The 19528-nt window shown below is 41.3% G+C and overlaps 1 protein-coding gene across 9 annotated transcripts in view; it reads right to left on the reverse strand.

Moving 5' to 3' along the window:
* The window catches only part of GYPC (glycophorin C (Gerbich blood group)), a 142701-nt gene extending 124016 nt beyond the window's left edge, over positions 1 to 18685 (reverse strand). For 8 of the 9 annotated variants that reach the window (XR_014896578.1, XR_014896576.1, XR_014896580.1 and 5 more), the window contains exons 1-2: positions 18469 to 18685; positions 10689 to 10804 (exon numbers count right to left, since the gene is read on the reverse strand). Coding sequence is in view for 2 of the 9 variants with exons in the window: in XM_085310985.1 (XP_085167111.1) it covers positions 10689 to 10804; positions 18469 to 18502 (150 nt within the window). In the remaining 7 variants the exon portion in view is untranslated. The remainder of the gene's footprint in view (positions 1 to 10688; positions 10805 to 18468) is intronic. The other variant, XM_085310984.1, reaches the window with a different exon arrangement.
* Positions 18686 to 19528: the final 843 nt, after the last annotated feature.

The raw sequence follows: 19528 nt of genomic DNA on the forward strand, positions 1-19528 counted from the left end.
AAGTGGAAATTGTCAGCATGTTTAGCATATGCTCTTTCGGGACACAGAGTTCTGTCCCGGAGCACTGATGAGGTTAATATTATTAATGGAGATATGTGTAGTGGAAGCAATCTTCCAAATGTTTTAATATCGAGCATATTAAACAAAGAAAATAAGACATATTGAAACACCTTGGAAACTTGCAAGGCAAATAATAGCTTAGAGTAACAAAGCTTCTCATTTTCCAAGGCTTCTGCAATAAATATATAATTTCTTTTACATATCTTCTCCATTTAAAAATACAAAATAAAGCTTGCTTTATTATCTGAAAAACTTTCACATACCAGTCCAAGCTGYCTGAATTGAGTTGAGCAATTTTAGCAAAACATTTTAACCATCTATCATTCCRCTGAACAATTCTAGTCAGATTGTGCAATAATTGTTAAAGATAAAAAAGTCTTGCTTGTCTCTTATTTTTGGACAGTTGTCTGGCATTATTTGACAAAAAGAGCATATTGACTACATTAACAGAGCTGAACATAAAAATCCTGCATTGATGCCRTAAACTGAATGTTTTTTAGTGAGGTACTTTTATTATTATGAGATTCATTAATAAGTCATTAGGAATGTTACTCTSTCATAATGAAAAGTGAACAGTATCATGTTGCTGGGGAGCTAATAACCAGCTTGGTGAGATGTCTGAGCACTAGAAAGGAAYCTAAGTGATCTGTGCTGCCTCTGCAGATGCTGCAGAGAGGACATTCCTACTCGAAAGAAGATCTATTCAGCTCCATGAAGGTGTAATGGATCTTGGGGGAGAAGGTGGGAATTTCTTTTCCCATTAACCAGATAGCAAACTTAAGACTAGCTTAGATTAAAGGCCTAGGTTTTAGGCGTCTACAATTAAGGAAAATGAACCATAACTGTTGGCATTACTTAACAGTCCTCTTTCAAAGATTGTGCTGAGGACTTGACCTTTCTAAAAGGCAGTCAGAGCCTTTTCACAGAGATAACATTCTGATCAGCAGGACTAGATCTCTCCAGCAGGTGCTAAAATAGTGTTTTACTTCTCTGCATTTGGTCTATGAAGTTGCAGTCATGTTCRTGGAAGCAACCTTATCTTGCCAAAGTTAGATGCTAGCATATTTCTAATTAGGAAAGAAATCTCCTTAGTTTAGTCTCTTAAGAATGAATACTTTCTTTGTTGCTGCTCACACGCGTATTTGCAGGTCCTGTACTCTGAGGTGAATCAGTGGAYACATATGTGCTGCAGCTGAGGAACAATGAACTAACTGTTTAAGACTAGCATCCTTAAGGATTTCTGTCCTTTGTTATTTGGGAATGTTAATCCACCCATGCAACAATAACCGCAGCCTGGATCAGCAGTCCAAGCTCTAAGCATTGTGGCTACTCTAGAGCTCAGCATGTGTGCTGCCAGACAGGAGAGGCTCCATGTGTCTTTCCTTGAATGGTTCTTTGAATCCAGGTATTGACTTTCACACAACTTGCAGGACCACAATCACCTCTGAGGCTTCTGCTTCTCTTTCAAATTTGGTTGACATCAGTCAGTGGATCCAAAAATTATTGATGGAAATTTACAGATGGATGAACATACGATGAAGCAGAAACATAGACACAAGGAATACGTMAGCCTCATTTCATTAGAAAAATGATGTGAAAACAAAAGGAGCAGTGGAAATACTTAAATAATATTCATGTTTTGGTCACCAATTGAAAATGACAGTTTTTGGGACCATTTCAAAACACGTAGACCATGTCTTTAGTGGTTTAAACAGCAAAACAAAAGCCAAAAGGACATTGTTGAGATTTGTTTGCTCCTTTTTGGTCAAAAATGCTACATTTTAATAGTTTGGACTATATTTTAAACCTTTAAATCCAGATTCAGCTTGGACAGCCCTGGCAATTTCAATGGAGGATTAATTTGTGTCATTAAGCAAAGAAATATGGTCTAGTACTTTTCAATAGCAATAAGCGYTTGCTCAGTCACTTCTCTGATCAGTTGTTTTTGGCTTACTGTATTTAAAGCCTTYAGGCTGCTTATTTCCTAAATGCATGAAACATACATGCAGGAAAGCTGACAGCGAATTCTTGTGATTTGACCTAGCTGCCACATTACAGCTGAAAAGGGAAGTCTTGTTCCCTTTTCCACTTAAGGAAGTGGCAGGAWGCCCTTTCCACTCCAAAGGAAGCCCCTTTCCACTCAAGCTGATCCAGTAGAAAACTAATCCTCCAAAAAACAAGGGGGCATATTTATTTATTGGCAGGCTGATCTAAGTCACCGTATGGTTTCACTAGTTGATCTGTTAACAGGGAGGGTGCTGGCAAGGTGCAGAAATGCTCTTTTGGGGAGGGAAGAAGTACATTATTAATCTGCACCTGGAATAAACAGGTCTCCACAAAGAGAAATAGAAGGGAGAAAACATCTGGACCTCACTAGGTCTCTCTGAACGGAATAGAAAACTTCAGCTTTTCATATCCAAGTGGCTCCTCTGAAATACAGAAGCTCCAGAAGGCCAGGGCAAAAGTTGAGAGCATGGTATTCTCTTCAYAAGCATATACATTGCAATGCACTAAGAAGTAAGGGCTCTCAGCTGTCGAACAGGGATCCTAGGGCTGTTACTCTGCACCTCCCTCCCTGCCTGGAGGAATGTTGCTATTCTATAGCTGAATCAGCTGTAACCATGCTCTGCAGCTGGATAGCTACAGTAATCATTGCTGACCCATTTATACTAATATCAAAACAGAGCACCATTCCAACAGACAAAGTGAAATACCAAGTGGTATACATGCAAGGTGGGGTTTGGAAAAGCACTCTTTGTTAAGCTACTTCTCTTCCCTTTGAAGTCAGTGGYAAATCTCTCATGCATTCCAAGTGCACAGTTGGGCCAGTGGTGAAAGCTTTTAAATTCCTGCTTCTCCATTTATTAGAAACAGGACAGAATCAAGGATTCATTGTCAAGATCACCAGATACAGCCTCTGTTTGCCCTCTGTGTCTTACYACTTCTCAGATTAATTCACCCGTTGATGCTGCCTAGCAGGACTGCAAAAATCTGTCTTCTCAAACAATCATGAAAGAGCTTGCATATTTCTCAAAGCTCTTTCATAACATTCCCAAACTATTTACCATCGCCTGCAAAGAAGTCTGCTTTGGAACAGTATCATGAGGTCAAGTTATCCCACTGAAACACCTATTAATAAAAAGAGAACACACACACACACATATGCGCACACGCACACACACACACACACAAAAACATCAAATCAACAGCACCAGCATAGCCCTGGAAAATATGAAGTCATAAGCAGAGTTCAGCCAGAGCAGACTCCAGTGAAACCTTGTTTAAGAGCCAAGTTCCACCCTGAGATATGTGTGAACTACAGTTTATTYGAGAGAGTTGTGCTGCACTTCATGTTAGGGCAAGGTTCGCACACAAGTATATATCTGTTTCAAGTCAAAGAGGAGGAAAGCCCACATCCCTTTTACATTTTTTGGTTCCCTCTGCATAGAAAGAACAGAAACCTGAAGGAATTGGATAAAACAGCCCTTCACAGGGCTTCTCTGTCAACTTTAATTCCCTCCTCCATCAGACCTGAATGCCTGTGTTTTGAATCCACTAAAGTACTTTTGTGATATTCAGTAGCTTTTCCCCATCCCCCAACACCACCCCATGAGAGTTAAGCATACAGACAGAAACTAATAAGGTTTGTCTTTCTAGTTTCTTTGCTCTTGGGAGTCCCTTATTGAGAGAGTTAGCAAGAACTGGGGATATGTGCATGCTTTGCAAAGCAAGAGACATGCAGTAGTCTGGCATTACTGCCCTGAAGCCTTCCACTAAACATTTTTTTGTGACAGCTAGGAGCTCCACTGAATGACAAGGGAAGAAGGAGTGGCAGAGACTTTCCCCATTCTTCTCACTCCCAAGCATTCCCAGACAGAGGCTAGGCATGACGGCAACCCTTGCGCTGTGCTGAACTGCATGGATTGCTTCAGGCAACAGCCTTATACTTTGCTGGGGCTGGCTCCTGCTGCATAGCTGGCTGTTACAGTGGATGAGTGGATAAAGCAATGGCCACATTTCTGTACGGCTCCCGGAGGCACTGTGGTTACCTGAGGGAACAAGGTAGAGGGATGTCTTGCTCCATGACACAAGTTCCTTGTCACAAGCTGTGCCTTTAGCAATACTTCACTCCCAACGCTGAATTCTTTCAAATTTAAGTTAAAAAAATCACTCAAGAGGAGAGCAGAGTGGGGAGTAAGGCTCAGTCCTGCCAAGTATTGAGTCTGGATGTGAGCAGGAGCTTAAGATTTATCATACAAAGAATTCTGGTAAATGCAAAAGGCCTTTATGTCTGAAAAGGGGGTCCCCTTAAGGACTAACTACTACTAAAATACTAACTCCGGCTCAAGTAGTTCCTGTGCCTCAGATCCCCAGACGCTCACCCTGTTTCTCTTCTCCCTTAGTCATCTGCTTCTAGTTCTAATGTGGAAGATGTACCTATAGCTCCATGCTTGTGTTCTAACACTACTTTCATGGGTAGAGCTGAACAAGTATTTAAGTCCTGGTCAGGTAAGAATGTCCAGGAACATTAGGATCAAACCTGTCTTGGAGAGCATTTTCCACAGATATTGTAGCAGACTTGAAGGAATGGCACTRTCCCTGGGAAAGACAGTCTCTTTTCCTCAGTGCTGATGTGACCAACAGCCAGTTGGTGGGAGCCAAGAGAAATACAGGTGCAGGTTTGGTAATGCCACAGTATGGCTTGAGGGGCAASGCTAGTGAAACAAAGGAGCAGGACAGGAAAAATAGGTGTCAAATCACATTATGTAGAAGACAGATTGGAAACAACCCAGTAAGGATGTGGAATGTGAAAGAGGCAATTCTTTTCCTTGATTTCCTGAGGTTTGCCGTGAGGCAGGGTACAGGCTAAGTAAYCTATGTTTTCTCCCCTTGTTACCTTAAGATTCCGTCTCTCACAGGCAGCAGGCCCTAAAAAGAGGTGATCCAGCAAGACCTTTGAGGGCTGTGTGATGTTGTATCAAGGACAAAGTCACTGGCTCTTTTAAAAGGCATCTCCACAGCCCAGACAGACCAAGGCCACCCTGCTTACATACAGATGATGTACATAAGCTGCCCTCTCTGCCTTTCACTGTGAAACCTTTGGAGAGCTGTATCCATCCTGATTCCTTTGAGGTATTCTGCTTGGTACTGGGAAGAGACCTCAGACACAGTCAAGTGGAGCACCTAGGCAAGGGGCTTTGAGGGGAACTGGACATGACAGAGAGATGGGGACATCCAGTCAGGGGTGAGRGAATATGCAGGCAGCCTTCCCTCTCATCCCTGTTCTGCAAGGCACCTTGGCATGTATAATCACCTGTGATTGCAGAGCTATTATGTACCATGGCAGCTATTACAGCCTTGAGGCCTTCTACACCTCTTATTAGAGGAATTCATCAAAAGCCTTTCCTTCAACAGCARTGGGATGCATACTATGGGTGCTCAGAGAGATGATGCAACCTTGGCCACAGCTGGAGTGCCATGAGACAAATTTTGCATGCCTCTCTRTATGTCTCCCCAAAATAATTGTGTTCTGTGGAGGAAGAGATGTGTATGTCCTCTTAAAAGTATAGATGCTTGTACCCTCAGGCACTAAGCTGTTAACTTAATATGCCAAATAGTGGTAAACAAAATAAATTGCTAAGCTGGACACCACCTCCTCAGCAGACTTCCATCGGCCACCCATAAGCCCTGATCCTGCCTGCTGCTGCTGAGGCAAGAGGGCAASAGCGTAAGCTCACATCTCTTAGGATTCAAGAGCATCTTCTCAGGTGTGAGCTGTAAAGGAWTTCACTTGGGTGGAAAATAGCATGTGTTAGATCTGCTGTCACTTCTGCCAGAATGCCCTCTGCTTTGGAAGATCTAGATTAGAATTTATTATAATAAATCTGTGCTGAGGTRCACTTCTTAAAAATCAAGTGGGTTGAGTGTGAGATGCAGTGCTTACTGAAGCGACTCAGCACTTGGGAAATATATTCCTCTAAACCTCAAGGAGTTATACATCCAKGCTGATGCTTCCACAGCTGTCTGTGTAATATGGGAACTTATTTTTCCAGTCAAACATGTGAAAAGACACTCAAARCTCTGCAGCAGCTTTAAGCAACTTATCACTGATGCACAGGCTCCTGATCCAAAGTCCACTGACATTACACCTAGACTGGTGCCTCTTGTGGTRTCTGAATTTCTTATGTGGGTGGCTGATGCCTTGCTCACCCTGTCAGGCTTACACTACTCACCACATCTGAGGTTGGGAATATTTCTCATCCCATCTCCCTACTTTCCTCCATGTCTCAGTAGCAGGRTCTATTTGAATTTATGCTAGTCTTTAGAATCAGTTATAGTCTTTTTTCTATGATCATGTGATCATTTTTRTGAAAGAAATTGCCTTGCTGTTGCAGGGCATGGGCATATTACTAACAGTCTAGATCTCTCTTCCTTTCTTCCAGTGGCACTCAGTTGCTTCTGCTRCTTTTGTTTTCTTGTGCTAAAAGTGTTGGATGTAGGAAAGGCAAAGAGAGAAGGGAGGCCAGTGCATTGTGAACAGCAGCACTTCTAGCAAATGGACACTTGCTCSCAGCTTGTGAAGACAAAACCTGAGCTAGGTCCTTTGGCTACTGTTAATGATGCACCCATGACAATGTAGTTTCGTGTCCTGCTCACCCAGTAATCATCTTCAAAGCAGACAAATGGGGTGAGAAAAGATGTCACAGCTGTGGAGTCTCAGCCTCTGCTGAACCTGGGAGTTTCTCCTTTCTCATTTCATTGCTACAGTTTTTTATCCCCTAAGGTCTAATGGCCTTGAAGGGCATCCCTGAATATGATTGATATGATTGCCTCCTCTTCATGCTTTGCCATTCCAGTTCCCAAAGATTGTGTCTTATAAGGAAAATATGCCCCCTTCTCTGTAATGAATAACAGATGTAATTTTAACAACAGGACATGTACTCTTCCCTCCCAGTCATTGCTGAATTTTCGTATCTGACAAAAATAGGTGCCCAGTCCTTCAAAAGGCAATAGCTTGCATTACCCTCTATGTGCCTCTACAATTGGTCACCTCCAGCAGCTGCTGGACTTTGCAAGATCCCARGGCTCAGCTGCACGACATTTAAAAAGAAGGGAGATCTACTCCGTGGTTCAGTGCACAGATTACTTAAAAATGGCACAGTGGAAGCAGGAATGTGGAATTCATGCTGCCATCTGCTTTGCTACCGGCCTCTGGAGAAAATAGGACACAGGATACACTTCCTGCCTAGGGAGCACTCTTAACAACCCAGGAGAGAAGGCATGACCTTTTCCTTAAAGGAAATRTAAGTCATGAAGAGGAGCAGGGGGAAAATGTCCACTGCCTTAGGCTGCATTTTATCTTAAAAGCAGTGTCATGCAGTGGTACTTCCTCTCGATTTCTCACCCAGTGTTTAAAGCTGTTGTTTACTTTTTTAGGAAAGACACTTTTAAAACAGACAGCTTCATCTATCTCTATCACCCTATTCTTGCTCCAATCAGTCATGAACCTTCTGATACAAGTCAGATGTTACTGAAATGAAAGGTTTCATTCATCCCAAGTGAAAGTAATCAGTAGAGGTAACCCAAGAGGAGAAGGGCTTGGGTCACACTGTTTCCAGCTCACAAACAGTTATGTCCTCACGATGCAGAGATTAAGCATCTCACAAAGAGTGTAGGAGGAAGAAGAAGAGTCTTTGTCTGAGATTCACAGATTTTAATGGATTCCAGAAGGGGAAGTCTTTTACCGAGAAGTGATAGCAAAGTTCAGGAGAAATGCAAAAGCATTTATCTCCATAGTCACATTCTTGCCTATTGAAGGCAGGASGGGTGATTTACTCCTCCTTGGTACAAGGAGTTCCTTATGGATCATTAATCCACACRGCAAATAAGCTCAGGAGCCACAGATATCTTTTCTTAATGAGCAAGCACCTTGAATATACTGGAAATATTCTTCTTTGGGAACATACAGAATCAGTTTATCTTTGCTCCYCTCCTTCCTCCTTCCCCCTTGCCTTCAATGCTGGCTCCCATAAGAGCTCTGGTTAGCACTGATAAGTCATTCTACCTTCATTAAGATCTGTGCTGGTAGAAAATGAGCCTGCCTCAAGATAAATCAAGGCATTCAGAGTAGACTAATATTAAAAAGTGAAGATTTGCAATCAGCAAATTCTGATCCAAAGTCTGATGAAATCAATACAAGTAATCTCACATTCTAGTGTACAATTATCTCAATGCCATTGGTTTTGGCAATGCAATGATAACTTRTGAGTAAGGTTGTGAGAATCTCTGCACAAACCTGAAGGAGATAGAAATAGACAAATATTTATTTATATGCCAGATTCTCCTGTGATGAAGCTGTATGTTTACAGCAACATGCACTAAAAGTTRTGGTAGGAAAAAGAGTACATGTGGTGGACACCTCTTGTTATTATCTTCTCATTTCTTGACAGGTAAGAAAAAGAAAAATGGGTCATCCTGTTTTTTATATATGCAYTGGTCAAAATGGGACTTCTGAAATATCATGAAGAACTCGTACTCAGAAACAAAAATGCCTACTATTTTGCTGTTCTACTTTCCTACAAATTTCTTGTCTCCTTTAGACTTTCAGAAACCACCTAAGAATAGTTCCACAATGCGTCAGTTGCTAAGAGGAACCTTAAGGTCTGGTTATCTCCATTAACTATATGCAGACAGTTACAAAACACCACTAGTCTATAATGGATGGCATTTCATATTCCATTTTGGCAAAACATACTTGCAAAAATTGTAAGGCAGCAGAGAGTTACGTTGCTGTATTCACATCTCCCAAGAACTTCTCATYTATGCCCAGGTTTACTAGGTTGCACATAAACCTGGTAAAGCCACATCCTCATTGCTGAAAATGACTTACAAGATAGGAAATGGGGCTTAGAAAAAAATCTGAAGCTAAGTCGCTTCCTTGGGTTTTATGATCCCTTATGTGAGTGTGTGCATGTGTGCACAGCATCCCTTATTTTTGCTCTTTGTCACATATTGTGTCACAGAGTTAGGTTTTGCCAAGTTGAAAATGTGAAGATTAGAACAATCATGTTAACTTGTATTACCACCTGCTACTTCATTTCTTCCATGGTACTTTAATGTTCAGACAAGCGTTTTTGAAACATGCTACCTTTAATACACTTAAAAACTCTGCTGGATATCCAGTTTGCTTTGATCTCCACAGTTTAGAGACTATCTCAGAGAATACAAATGACTATGTTTAGGGGAAAAACATTTTCAAGGAGAAAACCTAAAATGCTTCCAGCTCAATATGCTTTGCCAGATGATGTCATGCTGAAGGTTGTTTTTACATTTTATCTTTATACTTCAGGAGGCCTCAATCTGTCTAGAATGAGCAACTTGATGAGGTAACTTTTGAAGACAAAAGTGGTCAATGCTGCCTATGATAAGTGCTGAACTGGCAAGCAATTTTTTGGTGATTTTTGTTTAGAGAGGTGATAGAAAGAGAGACGATTTATGTCCTGAGGGATTTACAGAATAATCACAGCAAAACAAAACAGATACATTTCTATAAGGGAGAAGACTGGATTTTATTGACAGAAAATGGGAAGAATGTCAGTGGAAGAATGGTGAGAGTTTGTTATTAATGAGAAGGAAGGAGATGTTCAGTGGAGAGCTTGAAACACAGAAAGACAGAACAAGCCCAAGCTATGAGCAAACCAACTCACTCTCTTATGGGCAAGCCCATCTGTTCCATTTCTCACCACCACAGATCACTGGCTTTGTGGCTATGGATTGGGGTGGGAGATCGGGAGAMTTTTATCTCGTGGTGTGTCTATATCACTGGAAAGACCACTTTCTTAAAGGCTGAAGTAACTTCAATTTCTCCCATTCACTCCACTGTTCTTCATTACTGGGGCATGGATAGGATGGGTAATGGGAGAAAGCAACTCAGTGCTCAGAGCCTATTAAGTGAATATGAAAAGGAATATGAAAAAAAAAAATGACTTCCTCTTTTTCCGAAGCAAAGGGGAATTTGGAAAGTTTCTGAATGGAAGTTTTATTTTTCCTCACTCTGCTCTGCTCAACCTCCTATGCAGGTTTTCCTGTAGAGTTCCTCTGCATCCTCACGGTCACYAACAAGGGCTGAATTACTGCTAGAAACTGGTAGACCAGGCTTGGTTTGTTCTTAGTATAAAAAAGTCCTGATGAGTTCACTGAACGGAAAATTGGCTTTGTGTGCAAGAAAGACTCCGAAAAAGCAAACTCCACTGACGTAATTATGGAAATTCCAGGGAGAYGAACAACAATAAACTCTCCCAATCATGGGATCCAGAATTTAAAAAAAGTGTCCCAGATCATAAATAAAAAATCTTGTGTGATGACAGGAAAGATCTGGAGAGGAGGAGGTGTTGTTTCACAGTAATCTGCAAAGATGAGAGAGCAGAGAGAAACCAATGGAGAACAGAACAAGGATGAAGATGGAAGAGAGGGTAAGAGAGAGGAAACAAGGCTCCAGACTAGAGGTTGACAATGGAAGAATTATGTCTTCCTTGCCTGTAATTACAGCTTCTCTTCCTTCCACTGCCAGGACTTGTGGAATGTCCTTGAAAGAAGAGAGGAAATGACATTTAACAACTGGGACCTACCCTGTATTTCCTTTGATGAGATATGAGAATTTGCTTGCCAGCTGAGAAGGGGACAGGCATGAAGGAATAGGAGCTGCAGAGGATATCTGTGAGCTGATCTGAGCTGACCAGACAACCTGAGAAGGCAGGTGTGTGAAAGAAATAATGATCAGAGATTGGTCCACTCTGTGACAGCATCTTTGCATAAGGGATGTATCAAGGAATTCATGCTCAATGGCCCTTGAATGAGCTGTCTTACAGTTAGAAGAAAAACTGATAGCTAGCAAGCTCTGGTTTTTAAAGTGCCTTAATGCCTCAGGAAATAACATAATGGAAACTCCTGACAATGTTTAGATTTCATTAGAAATTGCCAAATTTCTGAGCCTAATAGATGCTAAGAAAACCTTGAAATGGAATTCAATGATATACACATACAGACCCCAAAAGATAGAAATGAAAGATAAAAATCTCAAATACATAATTTCAAAGCTGCTTCAGTATTTTCAAAAATACTTACTCATGATACCTGAATTCTTGGACAGAATTCTGCATAGAAGGATCCTATAGTAAAAATTTTGTGAAAGCTGTTCCAACATAAATTCATGTTTCCAATATCTCTTTGAGGTGGACATAAAACTACAGAATAAAACTGAACTGATTCTTCAGTGAATATTCCACTTCCAAAGAACAGTAGTTATTTTGTAAAGAAATTCCTTTTATTTTGGCTTGACCATGTTAAAATGATCAGTTTTCCTAGAAAACTCTCCAGGAAGGGGTATTCTGAAGAGATACACCTGTTAAATTCGCCCAGCACAGTGAGGCTCCTGAAGGAACATACTCCTGATTGAAACATCTGGCTGCCTGAGTTTTAAACCTGCATCAGTTCCAACCCCAAGAACAGTACAGAATTGGCCTTTTCTAACCCATGGTTCTGCCCTTTTAAGTAGCTTGGTCCATATGGAACATGTATTTCCTCCTCATTTCTTAAATCATTTTCATTGCTTTTTTCCTGAATCTTTACCTACTGGGACATGTGTCCTATAGTAGTGTCCAAGATGGATTTAGACACTATTGTGATGGCTAAATTAAAAATAGGGAGTGATTGAGTGTATATACCATCCAGAGCTGCCAGGCTCTTGCCCCATATACAGTCAATGGAGAGACACCTGAATCTGGTATCTGCAAGAGAAAGTTTGATGATAGGCCCTTTAGCTGATGTTTTACTGTATCATATAAAAAGGATATTTTGTAATATTTTATAGCTCCTTATATATAGCCCAAGCTATCGTCTCACTTCCTCTCTTGTTACTGAGTTTATGCCTCTGCTAAGCCTTCAAAAACTTGGTCATTTTTTGTGCTATTTTTGAAGTCATGTCTAATATAAAAGGGGAAAGATGAGCTTAGGAATATTTGTCTCTAAACAGAGATGCAGTCAGGGTAACAGAATTCTCCACCAATGGAAATCTGAGAAGTGAAGAAGTATATACACAGTCAGAAGGGGTGTGTGTGTGCATGCATACATGTGTGTATATATGTATCCATATAGATACACTATACACACACACACATATGTTTATTATATGTATAAATAATCAAATCCATTTGCTACATTTGCTRTTACAAAAACTCCCTCAGTTTCCAGACCTAAAACCCCACACATATGTATAACTTGTGTTTGATTYTGCAGTGCTATGAGCTTGTCACACGTGCTCTTCATAATGTGAACTGCCTCATAAAACAAGACATTTTAAACATGCAGTCCCTAGTAAAACAGTCATTTATCACTCATGATGACATGGAGCTGTCTCAGGGTGTGTTCAAATCCCCCCTGCAACCTACAGATTAAAAGCTTAACTCCATTTCAGGGCTTATCTGAAGAAGAAAGAGGTACACCCTGACAAAATAACTGAGTTTTTTTTTCTTTTTTTCCTAAGATAAAAAAAAAAAAAGAGAGAGAGAGAGAGAGGGAGAGAGAAATGAAAAAAATCACTTTAAAACTTAAATGCAGAACAAGTTTAACTCTTTGAGATTTTAAGTGAAGTTTGCTGCTTCACCAGGAAGAACCCTGTGATGAAACATATATCAGAAGAGAAGAGGGTATGAGAAGCTGGTCTCCTCTGCAGATGAGAAGATTATTTAAGAGGAATATCACTTAGCCAGATGTCTCATTGGTGAAACTAAGTGTGCGAGGTGCATCTGCAGTAAAGAGAGCAGCATAGCATAGATCTGGCACTTGATTTCCATGCCAACATTGGAGAGAGAGGAATCTGAAGTGGATTAGATCATGCTGACTCTTGGAGAAACCGAGGATCTTCTTTCAGCTACAAATTATGAGCTTGGTGCCTGTTGTTATTATGTTGCAGTATTGTTACTGAATGTAGTTGAGTTATAGGTTAGAAATAAATTATCCAGCAAAGATGGTTCTTTTTTCTTTTCCCGTTCATAAATTTTTGGCAAACCAAACCTGATTTCTCCAAGTGCCACTTTTATTTACTTGCCAAGTAGTTTTTCAGAACACTTAGCAGTTGGTGGATTTTTCATGAGCTCATTACTGGGGATAACACTGTCAAATTCATTTGACTTAGGAACTTAAGTCTTTCAAAATCGAGTAGAGCACAGTCAGTCTGCTATTCAAATACCTGCCCAGCTAAGGTGCTTATGTATTCTTACTGCTGCAGCATCTGGGCATCTCTCAATTTTTCATGTATTTACTATCACAACTCAAATACGAAGCAAAAAATCTAAAATCTAAATTAAGATTCTACTAGTGCCAAACACTCTACTTAAAAGTTTGCTCATTTTTCTGTGAGAAACAAACAAGCCAGCTGAGCTACATTTTTACATTGCATATATTAAAAAAATAAAGACTGGGAAGCAAAGAGCAATTGTTGCAGTGGATCTGCTGGAATCAATACTAATTCCTACCTCCTGGCTGCTATAAGCAACTTCTCACAGCCAAAAGCTGCCTCTCCAGCTGTGGCCCTGGGAATCAGTCGYTTCTCTCCTACCTGTAATCTGTCGTCTCTATGTAGTCTATTAGCCTTTTGAAGAAAGGTATCTGTACAGCACCTAGCACAATCAGATCCCTATGTTGGCTGGAATTTCTCTATGCTCTAGGAATACTAATCCCTCAGTAACAATAGAGACAGGCACTCCACAGAGCAGACACACAAACAGACTTTCATTAGAGAATGCAGTCCCAAAAGCCTGTTTTTCAAAAGGCTTTGCTGATTGGACTCAGTCATTTGAACAGTGATGGATACACGGCATATTCCACAAGAGCCTAGAAAGAAAGGTGCAGCAGCATCAGCAATGAGATGCAGGCACTGAACAATTCAGTAATACTAATAGGCTTAAGCATGTAACCAGCTATAACCTGAATCTTTAACATCTACTGTCTAAATTGTTYGCTTTTTTTGTGAGGAGCAGTTCCCGGAAATGCTGAGAACAGTGTATTTTTAAAAAAGCAGACTCCTATTTGGACAGACGCTCTGCCCTCTCTCCCCAGCTTAGCAGTTTGCCAAAATTTCTGCTGCTAATTACTGAAAATTCAGGTGCACTGTTAGCCTTTCAATTTGCAAACTTTTACATTCACATCTCAGGCAGTGAGGGTGTCTGGGAGAAGCCCCTGGCATAAAAAGATGAATTTTCCAATTCATATGCACAGTGGTGAGAGACACATATACAAGCAGAGGTATCCATTTACATAAATGCTTGTGAGACATATTTAGAGCATTCTGTGCTAAAAATGAGAGGTTATTAAAATCCACAGAATTCCTCACTTATAAATGCTCACAGATTAACAGTGAAGACCAACTTTTCCATAATTAGCAGCTTCCATTTTTGTTTATTAGTTACCGTCACAGACAAGTGCTTCCATTGATTAAAGGCAGTAAAATCAAATCTCTTTCCAAGGGAGCGAATAACATGGTTAAAAGTCTGTGAGGATCATTTGTGGTTTTTCACAAGCTCTGAGTGAATGGTAGTGGTATCGCTCCAGGAACATGCAAGGGACATGCAATGCGTCATTGTGAATTAAAGATAGGGCTAAGTCTGCTCTCAGAATCAGGCTCTTGGCATTCACAGCTATAAGTCATTTTGCCCTTACGGAGGGCCGCCTTTGCCAAACTCTCAAYTTCTCTGGAAGGGACAGTCCACACGTACTTGGCAGAAGTCCCAGCTGTCATTTCTGCAGGCTGGAGAAGCTGGGCAGTGGGGCRTTGAGACCTGCTGCCCCTGGGCAGAGGCAGTGAGGGGCCTCTGGTCTCCCTCCGCAGCACGGTGCATGGGCTTTGCTCCTGGGCTGCTGCTGAGCCACAGCGGGCAATGCAGAGGGAAACCATGCAGGTCACCAGGCTTACTTTGCTTTGCTGTACTCCTGTCCCTCCTCTTCTCCTTGCAGCTAAGACATGTCCTGAGATTCATTCTGGCCTCTTGTCTTCCTTTTAGTCCAATTCCTCCGCACAGTACAAAACTACATTGCTTCCCTCCCAAACCAGAAGGAAGACTGTATCTGCCACTAGGTGATCGGGAATAGCAGCCTCTAGAAACTACTCTCCTCACCCCTGAATTCCTTTGACAGCTAGCACAGTGAGCATAAGAGGCCCTAAATAAAATGGTTCTAGCAAGCCTCATAAAGATTAATTTCTGTAGGGTGCAGAACACCTTCTCCAAAGGGATGAACACCTTTGACACCCAAAGACGGCTTTGCATAGCTCAGTGCATCCCCAGACKGAATCTTTGCTCTGGTGATGTATATTTGGGTGCATTATTCACCTCACTTGTGCTGTCCCATTGCCTTGGAAATGGATTCTGAAATGACYCAGAAACTAAGGCCACTGCACTCAAAAATAAGAGGGCAAAAATTGCAGTCCAAATACGGCCTGCCAGATTTGCAGAATTCCTCAGATTTTTTAATACTACAGGCAGCTACTACCTGTGCATCCTGACAGACAAGAGTAGAATAACACCAGCWGGAGATGCATTTAAAAGTATCACTCCAGGAAGTTCCCATTCCCACAAGGAGGATAGGTCCATATTGTATCATCATCATCATCATCATAATACAAAGTGAAAATAGAGGGTTATTCACAATATTGTGTTGAATACCAGCCAATGAAACTGAAGCCCAAATTCTATTTTTTGGCTTTGGTAGAAGTCTTCTTAGTCAGGTATTCCATTTTATTCCAGCCACATACAAATGTCCAGGAACAATGAATGACACAATAAATATACTGCACATAGCCTGACACAGGCAGGCTGAATTACTGACTAGCCTGCCTCTGTAGTGAGTATATGGAGAGCCCATTGACTGAGGCAGGATACTTGAGCTGGGCATGGAAACTGCCTGAGGCTGGATGGTGTGGCACCCCTGTAGAGGCAGAATACATTTGCAGGGTTCACAGATGTGAACACATCAGACCTGAAACAGTAATCTTTCTACTCTGCTCTCACTTGGTTTGTCAGGACCATACTGTATTTATAGAATGATTAAAAATCCCTTATCAGCTGTGAGTGAATACAAGAAGATAAGCAAAGAACATGAGCAATTAGGTAACTTAACACTGTTCTGTTTACATCTGTAGGGAGCTGCTCAGTGGTCTCACTCACAGGCACCCAGCAAAGAATTAATATGTTCAATATAAACAAAGGCTTTGCTGACACTTCATGAATTTTCACACCCATTTCAAAGATTTTCACCATGGTTATGAACAAATTCGTCTTCCCAAATACTCTCCTTCTCTGCCAAACATCTGCTGTCCATGCTGTGCAGTGCCTGTCAATACACTGATCTTTCAAATTCTTCTAACTCACCAAAATTACTGGAATTTTACAACAAAAATGAGACTTTTTCCTAAACTCTACCCCCCAAAACCTTAACCATTACAAAACAATGCATTAAACTTGCATTCTGTAGGCATACAGTACTATCAAACTTGCCTTTAATTTAATTTGTTCTTGATCTGTAAATTTGATCTACATGTGATTTAAAAAACAAAGAGATGCAAACTGAAACAAGATATAGAAACATCCTGTCTGAAACAATAAGGGAAATTATGAGGGCAAGCAGAGAATAGATGGTGACTTTATTTCAACCAGAATTCTAGCTAGACTGCAAACCACTTATTTTTACTGGCAATCGTATGATCTTGAAATGGTTCRAGCTCAAAATTCTTGCCTAGATTTTGGAAATTATAAGAAAACCTGACTCAACAGCCATTTTGCATTCTGCACAAAGACAAAAACTACAGTGATATTCTCCCATGAGAAGTAACACTTTAGCTAGATACACCTAGGGCCTTCATTAGGGTTTTCTGACAACCTGAGTCTGTCTGAGAGGTGTAATACACTCAGGACCATTGAACCAGGCCTGAACTCTTCAGCTGGACAAGCCTGTCACTAAAGGATCCAAGCCCGGGTCTGGGCCCTTGCTAATATTGCCCAATGAGCAAAATGTACCCCAATGAGTTGCTACCACCCTCCTGCATACAAATTTTCAGTGGACCAATGGCAGTAACCGACACATCTAAACCCAAACTTGCAGAATCCTGAGCTACTCTAGATATTTCTTTTCTATTAATAATAGAAAACAAGCCTTAATCTGTTAAACTGCTGAATAAAACAAAACAAAACAAGAGATAAAGCTAGCATCTAATCTTTCAGGTTTGTTTGAACTTGCAAAAAAGACCAAAGGGAAAATAGAAATTGCTGGCTAGAATTGCAGAGATCCTGTTCACTGCACCATTTCTGCTGGATCAGCCTACCTCATTCAGAGCTTGAAAAACATYGTCAGTGTCAACATCCATACAGACCAAATATTCTTAGAGCAATCATCGGCTCAAGCTCTGAACCACAGGCAGCTCTCAGCAATCCTGTCTGTACTTTCTGCCTTCATTACTGATACCGTGGTATGATAAACAATTCTGCTATTGGCAGTTTGTTTACTAAAACTACTGTCTTTGAATTAAAACAGRAAAAATTATATACTCAATTCATAAAATAGATATGGAGCCACATCCTGCTATTGCAGCACTGAAAACATAAGAGTTTTTCCATTGACTTTTCTCAGTTTATCAAATCAGAATCCATCGCTTCTCTCCACCCCCTTCACTCCCCCCCTCGCTTTCTATTTAGGACTATACCAAAACGAATGCTACTGTGGCACAGCTAAGTGTTTGTGATCACTTGAACTGCTCAGGCCAAATTCTCTTTTCCCAAATATATTGAAATATGCAGAGTCACGCCAGCAGAGGACTTGCCCTCCTGTACCCTCTCTTGCTAAGAAACTAATTTGCTTGTCCTTAAGCCCACATTTCTAAATTTCCAGGAGCAGAAACGCATTGTGACTTTAAATATAGTCTGTCAGTTTGTGGCTTGTGTCTCATATTACACACAGACAGCTTGAGACTCTAAACACAAGCTGGGCAGCACCATTAATAACTTAGAAAAGAGGCAGTAAGCTTTCGAAATGCTCCATATTTTCATTCCTGAAGGCGAGGGGGGAGGGAAAAAAACATTTAAATGAAACTTTTTCTAACCCAAGATATAGATGGAAATGTTACCAACTTCGCTCTGTTCCAGAGTTTGCACACACTGTTTCAGTTCTGCACACCCGTGTGCACACACACACAAGAGAAAAGAGGAAAACAGTTTCATCACAACTTTTTTCTTTAGGATATGTCTCAATCCTCTTTTTTTCCTCTTTTTCCCCCACTGCACATGAAATGCAATCTTTTGCTTAAGCGACAGACTTGTAAATCCACTCTTACTGTAAGGGGGGGGGGAGGTTAAGGGTACTCACGTGGTAGAGATGTCGTATTGTTTTGGTAACTCATAATTTACGCCTTTGAAAAATGCCTTATTTGTGTTGACAGTCTCTCTTCCCTGCTCAGAACGGACGGCGGGATTGAGCAGAACAGCTGGAAGAGCCCGGGAAAATGCTGCTCTTGTGCAGACTCTCCTTGCCGGGCTCCTGACCCCTTTACAACTGGAAAAGGAAACAGCACATGTGTCATTCTCTTTTGCCTGTGCAGCTCACATGAGCGGGGAGGGGCACTCATTTGCAGATAGCACTAACCGTATTCGAGTTTTGCGAGCTGGGTGTATTCCACCCCTTTGCTTTTTACTAGCCAGCAACTAGTGGAAAGAAAATACTCTTTTCACTCCTAGCCAAATCCAGACGCACCTCTTAGATTCGCCTCCCAAGCCAGGACTCAGGACTGTTGATATTACTTCTTTTCAGTGCAAAACTCAATGCTGAGCAAGTCCCTTCCAAAAATGCCTGTCATCAGCAAAGAACAGATAAGCTGAAAAGCAGTGCTTTCAATTTTCATTGACCAGAAGCATCCGCACGCTCAGTCTAAACGACTCTGTCCTTTAATGGGTGTAAATTGAGAATGACATTTACTGGGTCAGAGCAGTTATGCCAGTGTATAGTGTGAATCTGAACTGCATTTAGGGAAAGGAAGCACTTGTGGCTAAGGCACTGGCTGAGGTGCAGGTAACTCCAGTCCGGGCTCCCTCACAGGCTTCCTGTGGTGTCTCGGGCAAGGCATTTAATCTTTTTTCTATGTCAGCTGGCAATCTGTAGAATAAAGATCATACTTCTTTCCTCCAAGCCTTGGTATTTTTCTTTTTCTTTTAATCTGGAAGCAGGTGTTGTTTATAGGTAGGATATATTTATCTGGAGCTCAGCAGGGGGTAATTTATTCATACTCTCGGGAAAGCTTTCCAGCGCGGACGGGCTCCCGGCTCCSCTCGCACTGCTGTGCGCTGGGCTGCCCACCCAGGCCGGCTGCGGCGGGCACGCGCGGCGGCTTGTTGGGCCTGCCAAAATGCAAGCAGTTTGTAACCAGCACGTC

The sequence above is a fragment of the Rhea americana genome, unplaced genomic scaffold (assembly GCF_003343005.1).
Source record: "Rhea americana isolate MKP2758 unplaced genomic scaffold, rheAme1 scaffold_33, whole genome shotgun sequence".
NCBI classification, from domain to species: domain Eukaryota; kingdom Metazoa; phylum Chordata; class Aves; order Rheiformes; family Rheidae; genus Rhea; species Rhea americana.